This window comes from Callorhinchus milii, unplaced genomic scaffold, assembly GCF_018977255.1.
Source record: "Callorhinchus milii isolate IMCB2004 unplaced genomic scaffold, IMCB_Cmil_1.0 Scaffold7, whole genome shotgun sequence".
Lineage (NCBI taxonomy): Eukaryota > Metazoa > Chordata > Chondrichthyes > Chimaeriformes > Callorhinchidae > Callorhinchus > Callorhinchus milii.
This window is the reverse complement of record NW_024704748.1, coordinates 1,698,685-1,717,752: the sequence shown is the minus strand read 5'-3', so window position 1 is coordinate 1,717,752 and position 19,068 is coordinate 1,698,685. Positions and strand designations below refer to the sequence as shown.

General features: G+C 43.3%; 1 protein-coding gene across 12 annotated transcripts in view; it reads left to right on the top strand.

Moving 5' to 3' along the window:
* The window catches only part of ablim1b (actin binding LIM protein 1b), a 125,173-nt gene that overhangs the window by 10,681 nt on the left and 95,424 nt on the right, over window positions 1-19,068 (top strand). For all 12 annotated transcript variants that reach the window (XM_042336949.1, XM_042336955.1, XM_042336952.1 and 9 more), the window contains exon 2: window positions 9,219-9,353. In XM_042336949.1, coding sequence (XP_042192883.1) covers window positions 9,219-9,353 — 135 coding nt within the window. The remainder of the gene's footprint in view (window positions 1-9,218; window positions 9,354-19,068) is intronic.

Genomic DNA, 19,068 nt, shown 5'->3' with positions numbered 1-19,068 from the left:
TTTCCTCCTTCAAGGCCGGTCTCAAGACCGTTCTCTTTGACCGTGCCTTCAGCTCCCCTCTCGACTCTCTACTCCCTCCTCGCTCCCTCCCTTCTCTCCCCTCACCCTGACCATTTCCCCCCTGCTCGGGTCCTGACCCAACTGTCCAGCGCCCTGGGACGTCCTCTGGACGTGAAAGGCGCTCTATGAATGAAATCTTGTTGTTGTTGTCTTAGTGGAAAATGAAGACCAATAGTGGCAATCCACGGGGTCTAAATTGACGGTTCTAAAAGACGGAATTGTGGTTTAAACCATAATTGTCTTCATGTGTGTTATCTTCGTTGATTACTCTAAGTAAAACGCCGGCCAACTCAGCCAGGCTCGTTCCTGCAGCGATGTTGTGATGGGAGGATAGGAGGATGTGTGTTCTGGAAGGATCGATCAGATCAAACAGGCCAAAGGGCCTTCTTCCTCCGAACGTCTCTTGCGATCTTCTAATGCAAACGTTCTAATGAATCAGCACCTGTCACCCGCGTCGCATTTTTCTCGGTAACGGATACCGTGGGATCCAATTTAAATGATCCCCTAAAAGGTTCGCTGACAACAAATGGGTCATCCTGTGAATTCAGCCTGCATGGGATCCAGCTTGTATTGATTTCTCCTGAGGTGCAACTCGCCAGTTGCAGGTTGAATGCTTTAAAACGTTACGGATTGTGACTTTACACACTAGCCTCGTGAGCGACGGAGACAGGTTTTAAGAAGTTGTATCTTCATGTGGATTGCCACTGATGGCAAATCCATCAAACTGCTGCTTGGTTAATTTACCTCTTTCGCTTTGCACCGTCATATATCAGTGGCCTGTTATTGGCGAAACGGGGAGAGAGAGAAAGAGAGAGAGAGAGACGTGCTTGACTGGTGATGGAAACTGAATGAACCGCAATGGATGTGGTCAAATCTCTTTCCCAAACGGTGCTACTGCAGGTGGGGTTTGGATCAGGTTTTTAGAGCTTTGGTTTTCAACACAAATGGGGAGGGGTGGAAATTCAGAAGATTTCCTTTGTGTTTCTGGCAAGCTTTCTGCTGCTTGTCTAGTTAGGGCCATCCTACCTATTCGGGCTTTGGCTCTCAGGTTTATTAGGAGCTGAATGGGAAGAAATCCCTACCCCCCAATGCTCCCTCCCAAGTCCTATCGATGAGCCAGGATGGCATTAGCAAGTACCCATCTGGCTCAACAACAACTTTCTTCACGAGGGGAAGTGTCGGGGAGCGCTCAGGAACCTGACGAGCGAGATCACCGCACAGGATTGACTCGACTCCGAAATCCGACAGCCGGCCCGTCACCTCGGAGCCAGAACCCAATATTTTCTGCTGTGATTGATGAGAGAAGTCAAAGAAAAGAGAAAATATTTTTCTTTGCAGCAAGCTGTCACTGAATTAGCAAGGGTTTATCACAACCAGCGGAATATAAATGCACCATTAAACACTTTAAACACCATCCACAATAAACCCGGCCACTCACAAATGCTCACCGTATGTTTAACAGAGTAGATTTGCCCTGAGTCTTTTGCTAAATGACGAGCCAGGAGATTTCCTTTAATTCGTAGAGATTTTAAACAATGCTAATAATAATCCTTGCATCTGATATAACGGCTTATCACTTCTTCGAGACGTCTTAAAGCGCTTCACAATAATAATGCGGTCACTCAATCCACGGCTGTTTGTGGGGACGCTGCTGCGCGCAATTGGCTGCTGCGTTTCACCCACAAAATATAGTCAATTCATTTTACAGCGTATCCTGTGAAGCGCTTTGAGACGTCTCGGAGACGGAATAAGGCTCCATATTAAATGCAAGGATTATTATTAGTATTATAATCCAATCCAGCTACGTAAGGAAACTGGCAGCACATGATCTGCTACCCAGAGCTACAGGTGATGGCAGGGTGTGTGTCAACAGAGGCAGAAATAACGCAGATTAGCACACCAGTGATTCAAGCACCAGCAGCTACCCAGAAAAAACACATTGCAGCATTATCGCGCACAAACATATGCTGGCTAGGCAACAACTACAAATTACATTTATATAGCGCCTTTCACTTCGGGAGGACATCCCAAGGTGCTGATACAGTGTTGCATCGGAGACAGGATTAACTGGGAAGGAAAACCTGATAAAGTACGGTTTATCCTTTGAATCCCATTACATTATCGGTGATAACTATACCTTTTATATAATCCTAGGCTTGTGGTACAAGTTGTGCCCAAATCTTCTCAGTCACAGCATTTGTGGTGCTTAATGGTACATTGCCAACAAAAACAGTCCCTACAAGCGTGTCGAGATGTTTAAAGGTTATCAACGCTATATCAAATACAGGGATGATTGTTATTATCACCTTTATAATGGAATAGATTTTAGCTACTGGGATTGCAAGCCCTCAGTTTCAGTGCTGCAGAGTTATTGTGAACTATAAGAAGGGATTGCTACTGTTTTGAGGAAGACTTTTCAAAGGCTTTTACTTTTACATATTCAAGACTGAGGTTGATAGATTTCTAAAGGATTGAGTGATTAAGGGATATGGGGATAGGGCAGGTAAATGGAATTAGGTTAGATCAGGCATGATCTTATGAAATGGCGGGGCAGGCTCGCGGGGCTGAATGGCCTACTCCTGCTCCTACATCTTATGGTCTTATGGCGTTAGTAGTAGCTACTATAGCAGTTCAGTTATTTGGGTGTTGGCTGCCACATTTGTCTACAAAATATACAGTCACTCGACTTTACTGTGTATCCTGTGAAGCACTTTGAGACATCCTTCTGACATGAATGACGCTACATCAAACGTAAGGAATATTTTGTTGAGGCCTTCCATTACCTAATGTATCTATATGAGACTTACACGTTGTCTATCCCCCATCACTGCCCAGATTTAAATTTCCTTTTATTAGTCACACTAGTTTTTCAGACTTCTCCAGCCGCACCTTCTGAACACTTATTTCAATTTTCCGTCAGGACCTAATCCTGCTAATATAAGTCATTCACAAAAATAGAACCAGCTCAAAAAGTTTCCCCAAGCTTGAAACAGTCAGGAAACAAAGTAGAACGAAAGTCCTCCTCCTAGCAACAGTCCCCGGTGACCCAAACTCTTGTTTTTTATCTGTCGGGTTCAGTCTTGCAGACACGGATATGTTACTGTTTATGAGGAACTAGGTGAACTAACCTAACCTGAGTCAGTGAGCTTTCTATTCATTTTTTTAAAAAAAACCTTTAATTAATTCTTACCATGACAATAGGCATAATCCGCTTGGTGGAGTCCTGTAGCTCAGTGGTTAGAGCACTCGCTTTGCAAGTGAGAGACCTGAGTTCAATTCCAGGCAGAGGGCGAAACCTTGGGCAAGTTTCCTTACTCCACACAGAGCCTAATAATAATCCCTCCAAAACCAAAAACAATAATAAATTGGTCATTTTCAATCTACGACTGTTTGTGGGACATTGCTGTGCGCAATTGGCTGCCGCGTTCGCCCACAAATATACAGTCAATTCACTTTACAGTGTGTTCTGTGAAGCGCTTTGGGACGTCCTCCCGACGTGAAAAGCGCTATATCAAATGCAATGATTATTATTATTATGTTTATAATCCCGCCTTGCATTTGATATAGCGCTTTTTCACGTCTTCGAGACATCTCAAAGCACTTCACAGAATAGACTGTAAAGTGAATTGACTGTATATTTGTGGGTGAAACGCGGCAGCCAATTGCGCACAGCAGCTGGACTGAAGTGATTTTATTTTTTTTTGAAAGATTATTATCAGGCGTATGGAATAAGGAAACTTACCCAAGTTTCGCCCTGACCTGCGTGGAATCAAACCTGGGTCTCTCGTTTGCGAGGCGAGCGTTCTAACCGCTGAGCGACAGGGCTCCTACATTTGATACTGCACCTTTCATATCGAGAGAATGTCTCAAAGCACTTCCCAGGATGTTCTGTAAACCAACGGCCGTGTACTGTATTGTGCAGCAAACATCAGGCATTCTTACTGTTACAATTTGTAAAACATTCCCTCATTGTTAAGCAGATGAATGACCTGATGAAAGGAATCGATGGGGTTTGTGCATTGAACCCATATATCACACCCAGGAGGAAGGTGGAGGAGAAAAGTCTCCATTTATTGTGCAATGAGGGAGAGAGAGTATTGTGTACGCAGGTTTGAGGCAGGGTTAATCCACTGGTGTATCCTAGTCACATTTTGCTCAATCTTAGAAAAATTATTCATCGCTCGCAAAGTGCCAAGCAAAGCAGAATTCTTTTCTGATGACAGTGAGCGCTTAATCGAACACGAGCGACAGCGATGGAAAGCTGGCCACGGGCCAGACCGTCCATCTGTCCGTCCGTCCGTCTCAAGCCCAGAGCCGCACCTTAGCTCCACCTGTGTCGTCTCGTGAGCTCTGCTCTCAGCTGCCTGCAGAGAGGAGTGCCACCTGTTCCTCCCAGTGAAGTGTGACTGGGATCAGGAACCAGACTGTTGCCAACCTTATGGGCACAGACCCAAGTTGGACCATATACCCTGTGGGTACTGCTCTGCTCTGAGCAAAATGGAAATGATAAGGATCAAGCAAAAGGAGGGAGATGCACAAGTTATTGCATCTCAAGAACATAATAAGGCTCTTTATCAAATGCAAGAGTTATTATATTCTCCCTCTGTCGGTGTTGGCTGATTTGCTGTTTTAAATCCACTTCTACTCTGAGAGGAGAATGTCTTTGATTAAGAATTAGCGGAACAACAAGATGGTCTGTGTGTGTGTGTGTCATTCCAAAGGGAGGATTACTTTGCCACAGTGTAATGGAGCTAAAGGACAGATCAAAGATTAAAAATGTATTTAGACTGCAATGATATCAGGCAGTCAAAAATAAAACACTCAACAGTGCAAAACTTTCTAGGAGGTTTTGATATCTGTGTTTTATTTGCGCTGGGTACCTTGATGTTCTTCAGCGAATAGGCAATTTCCTAAAACCCATATTATGGCACAAGGTACGATATTGCAATAATTCTCACATCCTAATAAAGGGAAACGGCAGTACACTTACCATTGCCATGTTCATAGTTTATGCTTTCAAAATAGGATTACGCAAGTGTCCGTTTTCAGAGTATGTCTGCAAAATTCTTGTAATGGAAAAAAACATACCACCCCTCCCCACACTGTACTCATATGTCAATAATTCCCAAATGTCCATTCCAGATACAGCAAAGCTTCTTAATATAAAATAATAATAATAATAATCCTTATTACCCCCAGAAAGTGATCCACCAATCGACTAACAACTGGGTTACCCAGGTAAACAGAGACGTGTGGAGTAAAGAAACTTGCCAAAAAACACAGAAATGTCTGACAGAGAATGGAATTGGATCATTTGGATGTATCGGAAATGAAATTTACACAGATTCTTCGGTTTATCTGTCAACAGCATTTTTTTTATTGCTGGACATCTGCGGCCTCTCTTTTTACAACTTAAGTTTTGTGAGAAACGTAAGACTGAGAGCATGCTTGAAATTGTTAATCGGCTTAGCGATGAATAACATCAAGGGCTGACGGGATCTGCATTTATTTAATTTGAACCTTTCGAGGCCCGAAGCGCTTTTCATTTTATAGGAAACAGATGTTTCTCTTCATATTTGTTTAAACAAAATGATGGTCGGAAAGCAAAGCCCCATGAGGACACTATAATAGGAAGAACGTAAGGAATATGGTATTGAAATGGGAGGCCCACAGTGAGGTGGTACTGGGAAATGTCCATTTCATTGCAAAACCTTTCTCGTTCAAAACTGGGGGGAGCTCTCCGTTGTCAGAAGTGTCAAATGTTGGGCAAGTTTCCTTACCCCACACGTCTCTGTTTACCCAGTCAGTAGGAACCCGGCTGTTAGTCAATTGGCGGATCGCTTTTCCGGGGGTAATAGTTCCTTTAAAAAAATAATAAATTGGTCACTTCAATCTACGAGTGTCTGTGGGACGCTGCTGTGCGCAATTGGCTGCCGTGTTTCACCCACAAAATATAGAATCAATTCACTTTACCGTATAGTCTGTGAAGCGCTTTGAGATGTCGTAAAGACGTGATGAGGCGTCTATATAGCAAACGCAATTTTTTTTATTATTTTTATACAAACAGAGAGGAGGAATTTTTTTTTCTTTCCCCAGTGCCCTCGATAGCCAGCCTGCAAGTAAATTGACCATCACTTCATGGCACTTGATGCACATAATCAGGCACACTCTTCCCTGATTCTCCAGCGCCTTGGGACATTCTCCCGACGTGAAAGGGGCTATGCAAATGTAATTTGTTATTGCAATTTATCTATCAAACGCAAGAATTATTATTTTTGATGCAAAAGCGACTTAAGGAAGTCACGCAAATTTATGTTGGTATTACAGAAAGTCGAAGTATCATTTAGTCCTGTACAATGTTCTCTTCTGGTTCATGGGAGCCTCTAAGTTCTGGAGACTCGCTTTATGAACCTACAGTTTAATATTGTCCTTCAGTCTGTTTTTCTAAACGGTCACTTGAATAAGTAATAGATTCCATATTTGCTTCTGTTCTGCTGGAGGATGAGCCAAATCAAGCACCTTGTGTTTCAGATAACGTGTAAAACAGGCAAGGGCAAGATAATGTCACGTTACAATCCACCGAGGAATGCCAACATAGCAATAACAGGAAAGCACATCATTTTTCGGTCAGGACCTTGGCAGGCCTTGTGCCTTTTCATCAACAAATGAACAATATGATGTAGTTTTTAAAAGCGATGGAGGGGAAGTCATTGCACTCCCAGCTACGTAGAGCAACTTGGAATCAGTGCTAGGTACGTCTTAACATCAACTGAAACTGTTAACAATTCTGTGTGATGGGCAGCCCTTTGTGATTTCCTTTTTCAATGATAAATTGTTCATCCTTCCCGCTTATATTGTGTAATCCTATCATCCTGCATCCTTACAACTTATTGCTGCCGTTGAAATCGGAAGCAAAGTTGCGATTCAGCAGTTTTTTTTAAAAAAATCTTTCTTAAAATGTGCTTTTTTTTTGCAACCATTCATAGCCAACAACAAGAGTCATTCCCCAGTACTTAGAAATGTATTTGATTCACTGCGTGCAGTCAGCACTATTTATTTTCTGTTTCGGGTCAGATTCCCCTACAAATAAACAGTAAATCACGTAACCAGCTTTGAGATGTGCCCCTGATGTGAAAGGCACTGTATCAAACGCACAGATTAATATTAATAGTCGGAGTAATCATAAATATTTTCAGTGAACAAACCCCAAAACAGTAAGCACTGCTCGTTCCCTTTCTTAATGAGGATGTTGCCCTCCGAACCCATGATAGGACCAGAGTCACGTCGCGTCAGACACAGACGCATTCTGACTGACACGTATTGATCAGGAAGTACCTCTGTCCAATCTGAACTTTAAAAGGTCAATCGTTAGAGCTCTGTTTGTGTGGCCATTACTTACTGTCTTTCACGTCGTCATTAGCAGAGCAATTGCAATATTTATTTCCCGCAACCCGGGCAATGAAAGATAACAGCAACAGTAGGTCCCTTGATCAGTGCTCTCATTTCGTTGAGAATGTCACCCATTGCTACAGAGTTCCTCTCTTGGGTTCAGATTACTGGCTGATGGTATATTGGAGATTGGCAATGGGTTAGGTGGGTTCCTTGCTGCTAAAAACAACTCAGTCTCACACGAGAAGTCGATGCTGCTGGTGCCGATGCAACAAACCAGATATTGGTGAAAAAAAAGTTATTTTGAATTGCTGAGAAGGAAGAGGAGATCGGCGTAATTGCAGAGGGTGGGAGTTGGTCAGTAAAGCAGTGCTGTTCTATGTGATTTTGACGGTTCTATTCAATACCTTCGAGCGCAGGTTTGCAGTTTCAGCGTTTGTCTCGTAACAGAGGAAATGTGAAACATTTGATAACGGGTTCAATAACAATTTGGATAATCGGAGGATTCTATTCCGAACCGTTGCATTTTTTTTCCATATTCCAAAGTCGAGCTTCACTGGTGCAGCTTCAGAAAGTGACCAAGAATGACCCCTCAAAGAGACTTTCTGCTCTCCATTAACTCTCCCCGTACAAGAATAACAACAATAATAATCCTTGCATTTGATATAGCGCCTTATCGGGTCTTCAAGACATCTCAAAGCGCTTCACAGAATATACTGTAAAGTGAATTGAGTGTGTGTTTTGTGGGCGAATCGCTGCAGCCAAATTGCACACAGCAGCGTCCCACAAACAGTCGTGGATTAAGGGATCACATTTTTTTTAGGGGATTATTATCCCCGGGACAACGAACCGCCAATCAACTACCAACAGGGTTCCTACTAGGTAAACGTGCGGAGTCAGGAAACTTGCCCAAGGTTTCGCCCCCCCCCCCGGGAATCAAACCCAGGTCTCTCGCTTGCGAGGCGAGTGCTCTAACCGCTGAGCTACAATGCAACTCAATAGTTAGAGGTTCGTGTAAAATGGATGTAAAACCAAACCAGTCCAAGTGCCACTCTACCTGCTTCACAGAAAACAGTACCTGTGTCTTAATCCAGTTCATTTTACGCCATTAAAGATTGCAGCTGGTGAGGAGAGGAGGCTCCTTTACTTCGATAGTTCAATCACCCTTGGGTCTTGAAAGTTGTGATAATGTATTTCAACCACATCCCTCGCCGTTCTGGGCATAAATATTAGATGAAGGGTTATTGGATTTACATGAAATATTTAAAATTGATCAAGGCTTACGGTATGCAAGGTGACATGCAGGCGGCATCATTTTCTAAACCTTTATTTATTAATGTTTCTTTCAGGATCTTAAAGATAACCAATATTCTTGCCCCACTCTCCCTCTCCCCCACCCCACCCCCCCATTCACCATTCCGATATATTATCAAGATCATCTCTAGAGGGGGATCTGCTTCCAGGATGTGTTCACAGTGTTTCAAATCGCACCTTGATGAGTGGGTGCAAACCATTTCCTCCTGTTGGATCTGACTTTTGAACAGCTCCAGAAAATCATCTTCTCTTAAAAACAAAGAATTTCCAAAAATCTGCGTCATCGGAAATGTTAAACCAATGATTTCGAGGCAAAGAACGTGCGATATTTCAGCCTTCGGGTTGTTGCGAAACGTGAAAGTGCACAAACTTTTAGTGGGTTGATACTCTGTTCGGGTGTTGTGTCGTTTGACGATCTGGGAGGTCTCATCTTATTGTTTTGTTCCTCTCTGCAGTGGCCCACCCTCAGGACCCACGCCAACCGACAGAAAAGCCGGCCATTCACTGCTTCAAATGTGGAGACCCATGTAAAGGCCAGGTGCTACGTGTCCAAGCCAGACATTTCCACCTAAAGTGCTTCACCTGCAAAGGTAAGAACCCTGATGTCCGAGGGTTTTTTCTGCTGCTCTGTTCAGCTGGAACTGTGCCGTCACCTTCTACATTGCGAGCGCAGTGTGCAAGCTGTTTACACGTCCAATATTTGTGGTTTACTTGAAAAAGTATTTGACGCAACATCCACCATATGTTAGCAGTGTTCTTCCACTTTGGCGCCTTTTCTCCATGTTATCGGTGCATAATGCACCGCAAAGTTACATTTGTACAGGACCTTTCACGTCGGGAGGAAGTCCCGAGGCGCTGGACGGTCAAGGATTTGCACCCGAGGATGGAGGGGGATGGGATGGGGGGGGCGGGGTTGGAGGGTGGCCGATGGCACGGTTGAAGAGGAGGGTCTTGAAACGTGCTTTGAAGGAGGCGAGGGAGGGAGCGAGGGCGGAGGGAATGCGAGATGGAGTTCCAAAGGGTGGGGGCAGACAGGCTGAAGGCCGGATGGTTGGACAGGCCGGATGGGGGATGTGGAGCAGGCTGGAGCCTGTCGAGCAGAGGGAGCGGACAGCTTGATATGAGGGTCAGCGGGTCACGGATGAGAGCTATCAACAGGGGAGAGCACCAACTTCCTCCCTTCCTCCCTCCTTCCCTCCCTCTCTCCTCTCTTCTCCTCTGATGGTAATGCTTACAGGACGTGGAGTCCTGTAGCTCAGTGGTTAGAGCACTCGCTTTGCAAGCGAGAGACCTGAGTTCAATTCCAGGCAGGGCGAAACCTTGGGCAAGTTTCCTTACTCCACACGCCTAATAATAATCCCTCCAAAACCAAAAACAATAATTAAATTGGTCATTTTCAATCTATGACTGTTTGTGGGACATTGCTGTGCGCAATTGGCTGCCGCGTTCGCCCACAAATATACAGTCAACTCACTTTACAGTATATTCTGTGAAGCGCTTTGGGACGTCCTCCCGACGTGAAAAGCGCTATATCAAATGCAAGGATTATTATTATTATTATTATTAACTAAACACTCATATGAGGGTATGTTACAGCCATTTCTGAGGAATTTCCAAATCAGCTCAACGCTTAGAACAGCCTGAGAGAGCTCACTCACAAACATTCTACCTTGGCACCATTATTTGACGAGGAGCAGAGGTTGACTGAATCTTCTCTTTATATTGTTCGTGTTTATTTTTGGGGTATAAGGTGGTGGAAATTTACCCAAATTGGTGGAACTATGCTGATGCCATCATTTGACCATCACTGTGCCCTCCTCCTCTGTTTACTGTCAGGTTAGAGGTATCTTTGGTTTGAGCCAATGCCCTTTGTGGCGTCCTCACAGTGTAATTGTTACCTCCCCCCTGAAAATCATTCGTCCTGAACTCTCCCACATTTTAATCAAACCAGTTCAGTTTAGATATGGCCCCCAATGACTTAAGATAACAGAATCATTTTGCCCACAAAACATACAGTCTTGGGTTAGGGTACCTTCTGTGAAGCGCTTTCAGACGTCTAGAAGACATGATAAGGCGCTATTTCAAATGCAAGGATTATTATTAACATTATTTTCTGAGTCTAAAAGGCATTGTTTTCTAACAGTATTGGGCACTCCTTTACGGAAGTGGTCACTCATGTCACAAAGTAGATTGAGTCAGTTTCCATGAATTAGCCTTGAATTCCTTACTGTTTCCTGAAGGAAATCTTATTACAATGTGCAATTTTTTTATACAGCAAATGCTCATAAATTCTCACAGTTGTATAGCCTTCAGAACATTACTTTAAAATGCTCTTAAAATGTAAGACAATAGTCTTGAGGCTTGGACCATGCAAAATGCCAAGCCCCAAATGTCAGCAAAGATTGTAATCATACTCTCTGCTTATTCTGATTCTGAACCTTTTTTTGAATCATGGAGTCCTGCAGCACAGTGGTTAGAGCACTCGCCTCGCAAGCGAGAGGACCTGGTTTTAATTCCCGGGCAGGATGAAATGTTGGGCAAGTTTCCTTATTCCACATACCTCTGTTTACTTGGCAGTAAATAGGAATAAATTTTAAAAATAAATAATTTTGTCACTCAATTCACGACTGTTTGTGGGACGCTGCTGTGCGCAATTGGCTGCCGCGTTTCGCCCGGAAAACATACAATAAATTCACTTTACAGTATATCCTGTGAAGCGCTTTGAGACGTCGCAAAGACATGATAAGGCGCTATATCAAATGCAAGGATTATTATTATTTTTTGTGCAGCGATTTAACCCCTCCCTCTGTTAATCCCAACAAAGATAAACATGAGTTACAAAAATAAATTAGAAAAACACATGTGACGGACACCTTAGGCAAAGGTCCACTTGAATCTGTACTCGTGCAGTTCTTCAATTGCACAATCTCGTTCCAAGAAGTTTGAACAAGTCCTGGGATTCCTAGACGAAGGAATGTTAATGGGGCTATGAATAGGGTCAGGTTTTTCCGCTCCATAACGCATACATAATGCCTTGAATGTTCCTTTTAAGCTTGACCTTCAGAGGTACTTCAGAGGTTGTGTAGCTCCACGTCAATTGACTAAGGTGTCCCCTGCCAAACTACAGTGAAATCAATCAGGTGCTATTACCAGGCTGGAAAGTCAAATCTCCCAAAAGCACAGCAGGCATAAATGAATTTCCTTAAAACTAGAAAACACCAAACTAATTAGTAATAAGTGCAATTGTTGGTATTCCTGGGCTAGTGTTCAAATGATGCACAAGTAAAAATTGACTCTTGGTTACCCGGTTGATAACACGTAGCTAATAGCCAGCAATCAGTTTCAATTCACGTCTATGCATTGCGGCTGATTAATGCAGCAAAGGCAACATAGGGGTCACTTTCCACTGACAAAAAGGCGAGACACCTTTAAACCGCAGGACTCAATAAGCCTTTGCTGCCCTTCAGATAATACCCAGTTCTGACACTTGCCAATGTGTATGTCTGACATATGTATTGCAAGTCTCAAAACTCTTAAGACGGTGCAGAGGAGGAACATTCTGAGGTTAGGCAAAGAGTTGGAGCAAAGTAGTTTAAAACTCAGGACACTTGGGAAACTTTGGTATGCAACCTGGAGAGACAGCTTTACTGAAGTGTGTTTGACCTGAACAAGTCCAGTACTACAGCAATATGCAGATCAGCCCCACCCGGATGCCTTTTCCTGTTGTGTCTGAGTTTGACTACCAAAGTAGATAGCTCTTTTGTAACATTCTGCTCCTCTCGTTCCATGATCGATGACACAGCGTAAAAGTGTCATCTTGTGTTGTAATCGTCAGCGGGGAAAAAAACAAACAGTCACAGTTCTAACTGGTGGATATCAAGGTTTCTCTTAAGTAGCCTTGACTTGATTTCTTTCCAAAAGATATTTCGACCAGGGTCAGTTAATAGCAAGTTATCTACAGTGACAGAGTTGGCAGGAACGTAATACCGAAGTAATTCACGTGAGTACTCAAACCCCTTTTTAAAACCTATCTCTTTGACTGTGCTTTCAGCCACCTCTCCTCTCTTCAGCTCCCCTCCAACTTGAGCTCCCAGTTACTTGTGCAAAGCATGTCCTTCTGACGTGAAAGACACCGTATAAATGCAAATTGTTGTTGGTGGTGTTGAAATTCAAAAGCAAGTTCCTTACGCTATAAATTGAAGGTGTCCTCAGATTAACTGTAAGGAGAATGCAAGCATTAAATAATTTGTACATGAAAAACGAATGTGTTTTGAAATGAAAAAGGTTGCCATGTCGCTACAACAACAACAACTTGCTGTGAAAATTAATTTACCTGAAAAATCTAAGTTATTATTAATTGCTTAATTTTACTGCATTTTTTTTGCGCGTTCATAAGAAAATTTTATAGTAAGAATATTGGCAGCCTGAGAACATTTACCTGAAAATGTAACTGCAAATACAGAGGTTTGTCTACAAGTACATAGTTGCTACACTTTACTGCAAAATCCTGTGAAGCACTTTGGGACGTGAAGCAGATCATCCAGAACTCTGCACACCGACTCCATTGGCTTCCCATCACACAGCGGATACAGTTCATTATCCTGTTCCTCACCATCAAAGCCCTCCATGGCCTTGCTCCCCCCTACCTCTGCGACTCCTAACCCCTACCATCCTGCCTGCTCACTGAGCTCTGCGGGCTCCGGCCTGCTTTACGTCCCCCGCCTCGCTCGCCCCACTATTGGCAGATGGGCCTTCAGCCACTCTGCCCCCACCCTCTGGAACTCCATCCCACAGTCCTCCGCCTCGCGCCCTCACTTGCCTCCTTCAAGACCCATCTCAAGACCTTTCTCTTCGACCGTGCTTTTGGTCACACTCCTTCCCCGCCCTGCCCTCCACACTCCCGACCGAGCTCGGGTCCGAAACACTGATTGTCCAGCGCCTTGGGACATCCTCGCGACGTGAAAGGCGCTTTACAATGTAATTCTGTTGTTGTTTCAACAAAGTGACACAGTGTTATGTTAAGTGCAATCGTTATTTGGGTATGCGTCTTTTTATGTAGAATATATAAAGCAATCAAGATAAAATGATGCTTCTATTAATATCTCTGTAGAACAGGAAGTGTACTGGACTGAGAAAAGGTTGACATGAAAAGACTTCAGGATACATTATTACCTGTAGGTTGCGGTTCACACACCCTTAATGTATTTGTTTCAATGGGAAGAAATGGATTAAAAGAACATTGCTGTACTGGGAACCTTGTGTTCTCAATTAGTGTTCAGTTAGATGGTCTCAGTGGCTCAGTTTAAGGAAGAGAAGATCAGTTAGGACTTTGGATCCTGGTCGCTATACAGGGTCTGCTGTTGTTTTGTGTGTGTATGTGTGGGTGGATACTGGGTGAAGACAAGACCACAGCACAGTTTTTGTCCGCAGACAGTCACTGTCAAGGATCATATGTGAATATTGGCTACGTAGGCAAATTGCCAGTGGACAATAATAATAATAATCCTTGCATTTGATGTCGCCCCTTATCACATTTTCGAGACGTCTCAAAGCGCTTCACGGAATATACCGCAAAGTGTAGTGACTGTATATTTTGTAGGCGGAACCGGCAATTGCGCACAGCGGCGTCCCGCAAACAGTGACCAAGAATGTTATTTTGATTGTGAGACAAATGAATAGCTGTCGAGGGTATGAATGATGCCTGTGTAGCGACTGATCTGGGAGTGCGTGATATTGGCTATTGAAAGCATTACCATCAGTGACATGCCTCACTTGCTTGATCCTGACGTCAATTCCCCCCACACAGCCAGCAAACAAAAGGATGCATTGTTTCAGGAAGGTAGGGAAATTTAGTGAATATATTTGCGTAATTCCTATCTGCACAAAATACTTCAGCATCACGACTTGAATCAGGTAAGAACACAGTCATTATATGTGAAGGGCATTATATTCTGTTAGCGCATAATAAAACTGCTGGCAGTTCTCTTGGGCCTCAGTGATGAAGTCACCTGTTCTATGTTTTAGACGTGCTGTACTGTACCTTTTACTACATTCAGCCAAACAGAGATCAGTGATTGAAAGAGAATCACAAGAGGGTTTGGCAGAATCAGATTATGCAGATTCATGTTAGTCACCGCACTGCGATTGTGGATCTTTGTGGATCCATCCAGATTTCAGCCAGAAATTGAACAACACTGAGTACTTTCAAAGCTGGTTAGTACCTTTTTGAAAGAGGAGGGCACTAATGTAACAGTGTGTACAGTCAATATCACAGTTACAGCTTCTGGTAATAATAATAATAATAGTGATAATCCTTACATTTAGTATAGTGCCTTTCATATTGGAAGGACATCTCAAAGCACGTCACAGGATATACTTTAAAGTGGAGTGATTGTGTTTTATTTGTGGGCAGATGTGACAGCCAATTTTGCACCCAGCAATGTCCCACATTGAAGCCATGAAGTGATCCATCATCTCCCTGCTTTATGGACATCTTGGAGTCCTGTGATTAGAGCACTCGCCTCGCAAGTGAGAGGACCTGGGTTCGATTCCCGGGTGGGATGAAATGTTGGGCAAGTTTCTTTACTCCATACGCCTCTGTTTACCGAGGAGCGAGTAGAAACCTGTTTGTTAGTCGATTGGCGGATCGCTTTTCCTGGGATAATAAGCCCTCAAAAAAAAAAGAATTTGGTCACTTCAATCCACGACTGTGTGTGGGACACTATTGTGCACAATTGGCTGCAGCGTATTGCCCACAAAATATACAGCCAATTCGCTTTACAATATATTCTTTGAAACGTTTTGAGACATCTCGAAGACGTGATGAGGCGCTGTATCGAATGTAAGGATTATTATTATTATCCACAGCAGCACCTTCGTCAGAGCAAGTTCTCTGTTACTAGTGATAGTGGAGGCACAGGTGGGTGTTGGAGGGGGGAGGGGGTGTCTCTTGTCTTACCACACTTTGTTAACTGAAGCCTCTACATACCACAGAGAGGAGCCCTAAAAGGAGAATATTGTTTTTGTAAAAGCAACAAAAATTGTGCATTTGGAAGTAACTTTACCACTGATAGCAACTCAACCGTTTTCTCCTTTAAAGAAAATCAGACTCAGGAAATCTGAGGTCCCAGACATGGGCGTAACGTTAAAGACACATTGATTATTGAATGATATCTTTACAAAAGAGCGCATTGACCTTGAAGGACTTCACTCCAGTGTCGCGACAATGCTGAGCATTGGCAACCACTCAGTCAGGCTCTGTTGACCGTGCAATGTGTACCCGAGCCCAGGAGCTGTGTTACCAGCAACCAGACAGAAATCGGCATTGCACCAAATGAAAAACTCTGCCTCGTTTAGGTTAGGTTCACCACCTTCCTCACTTTGTACTACTTGCAATTTCCCTTCACTCCACTTCTCTGATGCTTGAGCTATCGCCCTCCGAGTTTTGCATTTAGTACAATCTAAATTTATGGAAGATTTTCAGAGTACAAGGAAAGTAAGAGTGATATCTTTCTAATCCCAAATTCAAGAAGCTTTCGCTATATGTCATCTAGGATACAGAGTGTCGCTGGACTATTATAAGCGCCCTGGGACACTATCCTGCGTGAGGTGGTTGTTGTTGTGTTAATCGACCATGTGGATAATAATAATAATAATCCTTGCATTTGATACAGTGCCCAATCACATCATCGACAACTTCAACAACCACTTGCAGTTATAGAGTGTGAGTCTGACAATGAGCCGGGGGGAGAGGAAGGGGGGAGGTTACCCTAAATTGGACCAAACACAGAGCCTGGAACTATCCTCACTTTACTGGCTCGGAGACACACTCAGAATTGCATAAGTTGGGCTTTTCAGACGTAAAGCGAGTATTTGACAGGGAGGAATGACAAGTGCAAGGACACAGCTGGCAGTTGCTCTTCCTGTTTCCTGTATCACTTTCCATCTACTGCATCCCATCCAAAGCCGCGTCTCCAACAACAGGGTAAAAACAAAACATTTCCGCTCTGTCAAACGTTACAAGGTCTAATGTGCACGTTGCCGTGAACAGATTAGATTCAGATCCAAATGGTGGCGTTATGATGAATGAGGCTGGTGTGCTATTGGGGTTACACAGAGCTCAGTTGGTGTGCACTTTCTTGTTTATTGCAGTTGAATTAAATACAAGCAATTAGCGCTATGTTCAACCTGTGAAATTCCCAATATATTCACAATATATTGTTAGTGCTGTGATAACACTGCACAAGAGTGACTAAACTACATTTCCTGACTGGATTCTGCATAGTTTACCTGTCTGGTGTTGGAAAGGGATAATATTGAGTGAATAGTGAAATTAACATTGAGATAGATAGTGTGCTGTCTCATCACTGAAAAATCAGATGTACCCACCGCTTCCTGTGATGATTGCCTGGATGATTCTGAATGGCAGATCTTGGCATTGATGTTTATTCATACTGAAGGTAAAGCTCACAATGGTTGTGATGCTCAATGCTAATTTCCCTTGCCTTCCTAACCCAATCTTATCCTTTCCTGGAACCCGCTATAAATGAGAGCGCACAGGTCATGATACTCAGTGCACCAGAACTCATTAGTTTCCATCATCCTGGCTGATCTGTTCTAAGTCTTCCCCCTGTACGCAATCTCTCACCTTCTCCAGAACCGTAAATGCTCAGCTTCGGTGGCACGGTTTGCCAAATTGCTTCTATTTAGGGCACAATCATAAAGTCCTCAAGAGCAGATAAGGAGCTTTATGAGACCAAAATAGCTCTACTTATCCCAAAGGAGTCTGGAACATTGAAATGCCTGGAATTGCAGGCACTCAGCAGCTGAAGATTTAAGTTAACAAGGACATTCAGGGTTGAATAGGAAGGAGTGAGGTTTACTATACATATGTATTGGGTGGGGCGGGGAGCAGAGAGTAGATTGCAGATTAGCAGGATTACCGTTGTTTTAGTTAAGCAGCTATCCTGTTAACCATTGGTCTAACATATGCACGGAAGTTTGTCAAGCATAGCTGTAGAAAACTGCTGTCAAGGACCGGAGTAATGGGTCTACCACCTGATCACTGGGGGCAGGGAGACAGGACTTTGGTTTAACATCTCAATTGAGGGATAGCACCTCCGACAACATAACTCTCCCTTAGCAGATCCCTAAGCTAATTAGCACATTGATGTCAAGATAATAATAATAATCCTTGCATTTGATATAGCGCTTTTCACGTCGGGAGGACGTCCCAAAGCGCTTCACACTGTAAAGTGAATTGACTGTATATTTGCGGGCGAACGCGGCAGCCAATTGCGCACAGCAATGTCCCACAAACAGTCGTAGATTGAAAATGACCAATTTATTATTGTTTTTGGTTTTGGAGGGATTATTATTAGGCTCTGTGTGGAGTAAGGAAACTTGCCCAAAGTTTCGCCCTCTGCCTGGAATTAAACTCAGGTCTCTCGCTTGCAAAGCGAGTGCTCTAACCACTGAGCTACAGGACTCCACCCCTTTGGAGAGAAAAGAGAGGTTAACAGAAGGTTAACACAGAAGGTTATCGGGAAATGGAATGTCCTCTCAAAAAAAATGGTTGAAGCAGAATCCATATGAACCTTCAAGAGGGAAGTAGACAATGTTTTGGAAAAGAAAAATATTAAAGATATCGGGTCGGCAGGAGAGAAGGTAACGGGATTGAATGCAACTGAATTGAAAGCTCTATTGCCCGGGAATAACAAAAGCTAAGATCAGGTAGGAAATGGGAGAAACATGCAAACAAAAGATAAAGAAAAGGTAATCGAGCAACGGACTTTAATGATAAGTGTCTAATCCGTGTTTACGGGAATCTGAAGTTAATTTTTATAATTCGCTAATACAATTAATTCTACGAACTCCTTAATCTGTCTTTACTCACCTGAGCGAAAGGCTTTTGCATCCACCGCACTAACAGGTTTACAGCAAAAATCCACCAGAAAGTCTACCAGAAATACACATGACCGTTTTAGAAAAGCTTCCCACATGTTTAATATGTGATCCTCAGCTCTATGTTCGTTGAGGATTAGAAGTCAAGGAAGGTGAAAGTTTAGAAGAAATATCCAAGGGTAGATCAAACACATAAATTTATCCAACCTTGTAATTCAGGGAAGGACAAAGGATACAAGAATCGCATAGCATTTTATTAGCAGTGCTGTTGCACACAAGCAGCAGAATGACATTTCATCACTTGCATGTGACCTCATGTTTGGTGATCCATTTTGATCCAATTCATGTCATCCAGTCATGTGCTTGACAAGTATTGGGGGGTGGGGGGGAGAAAAAAGCCTT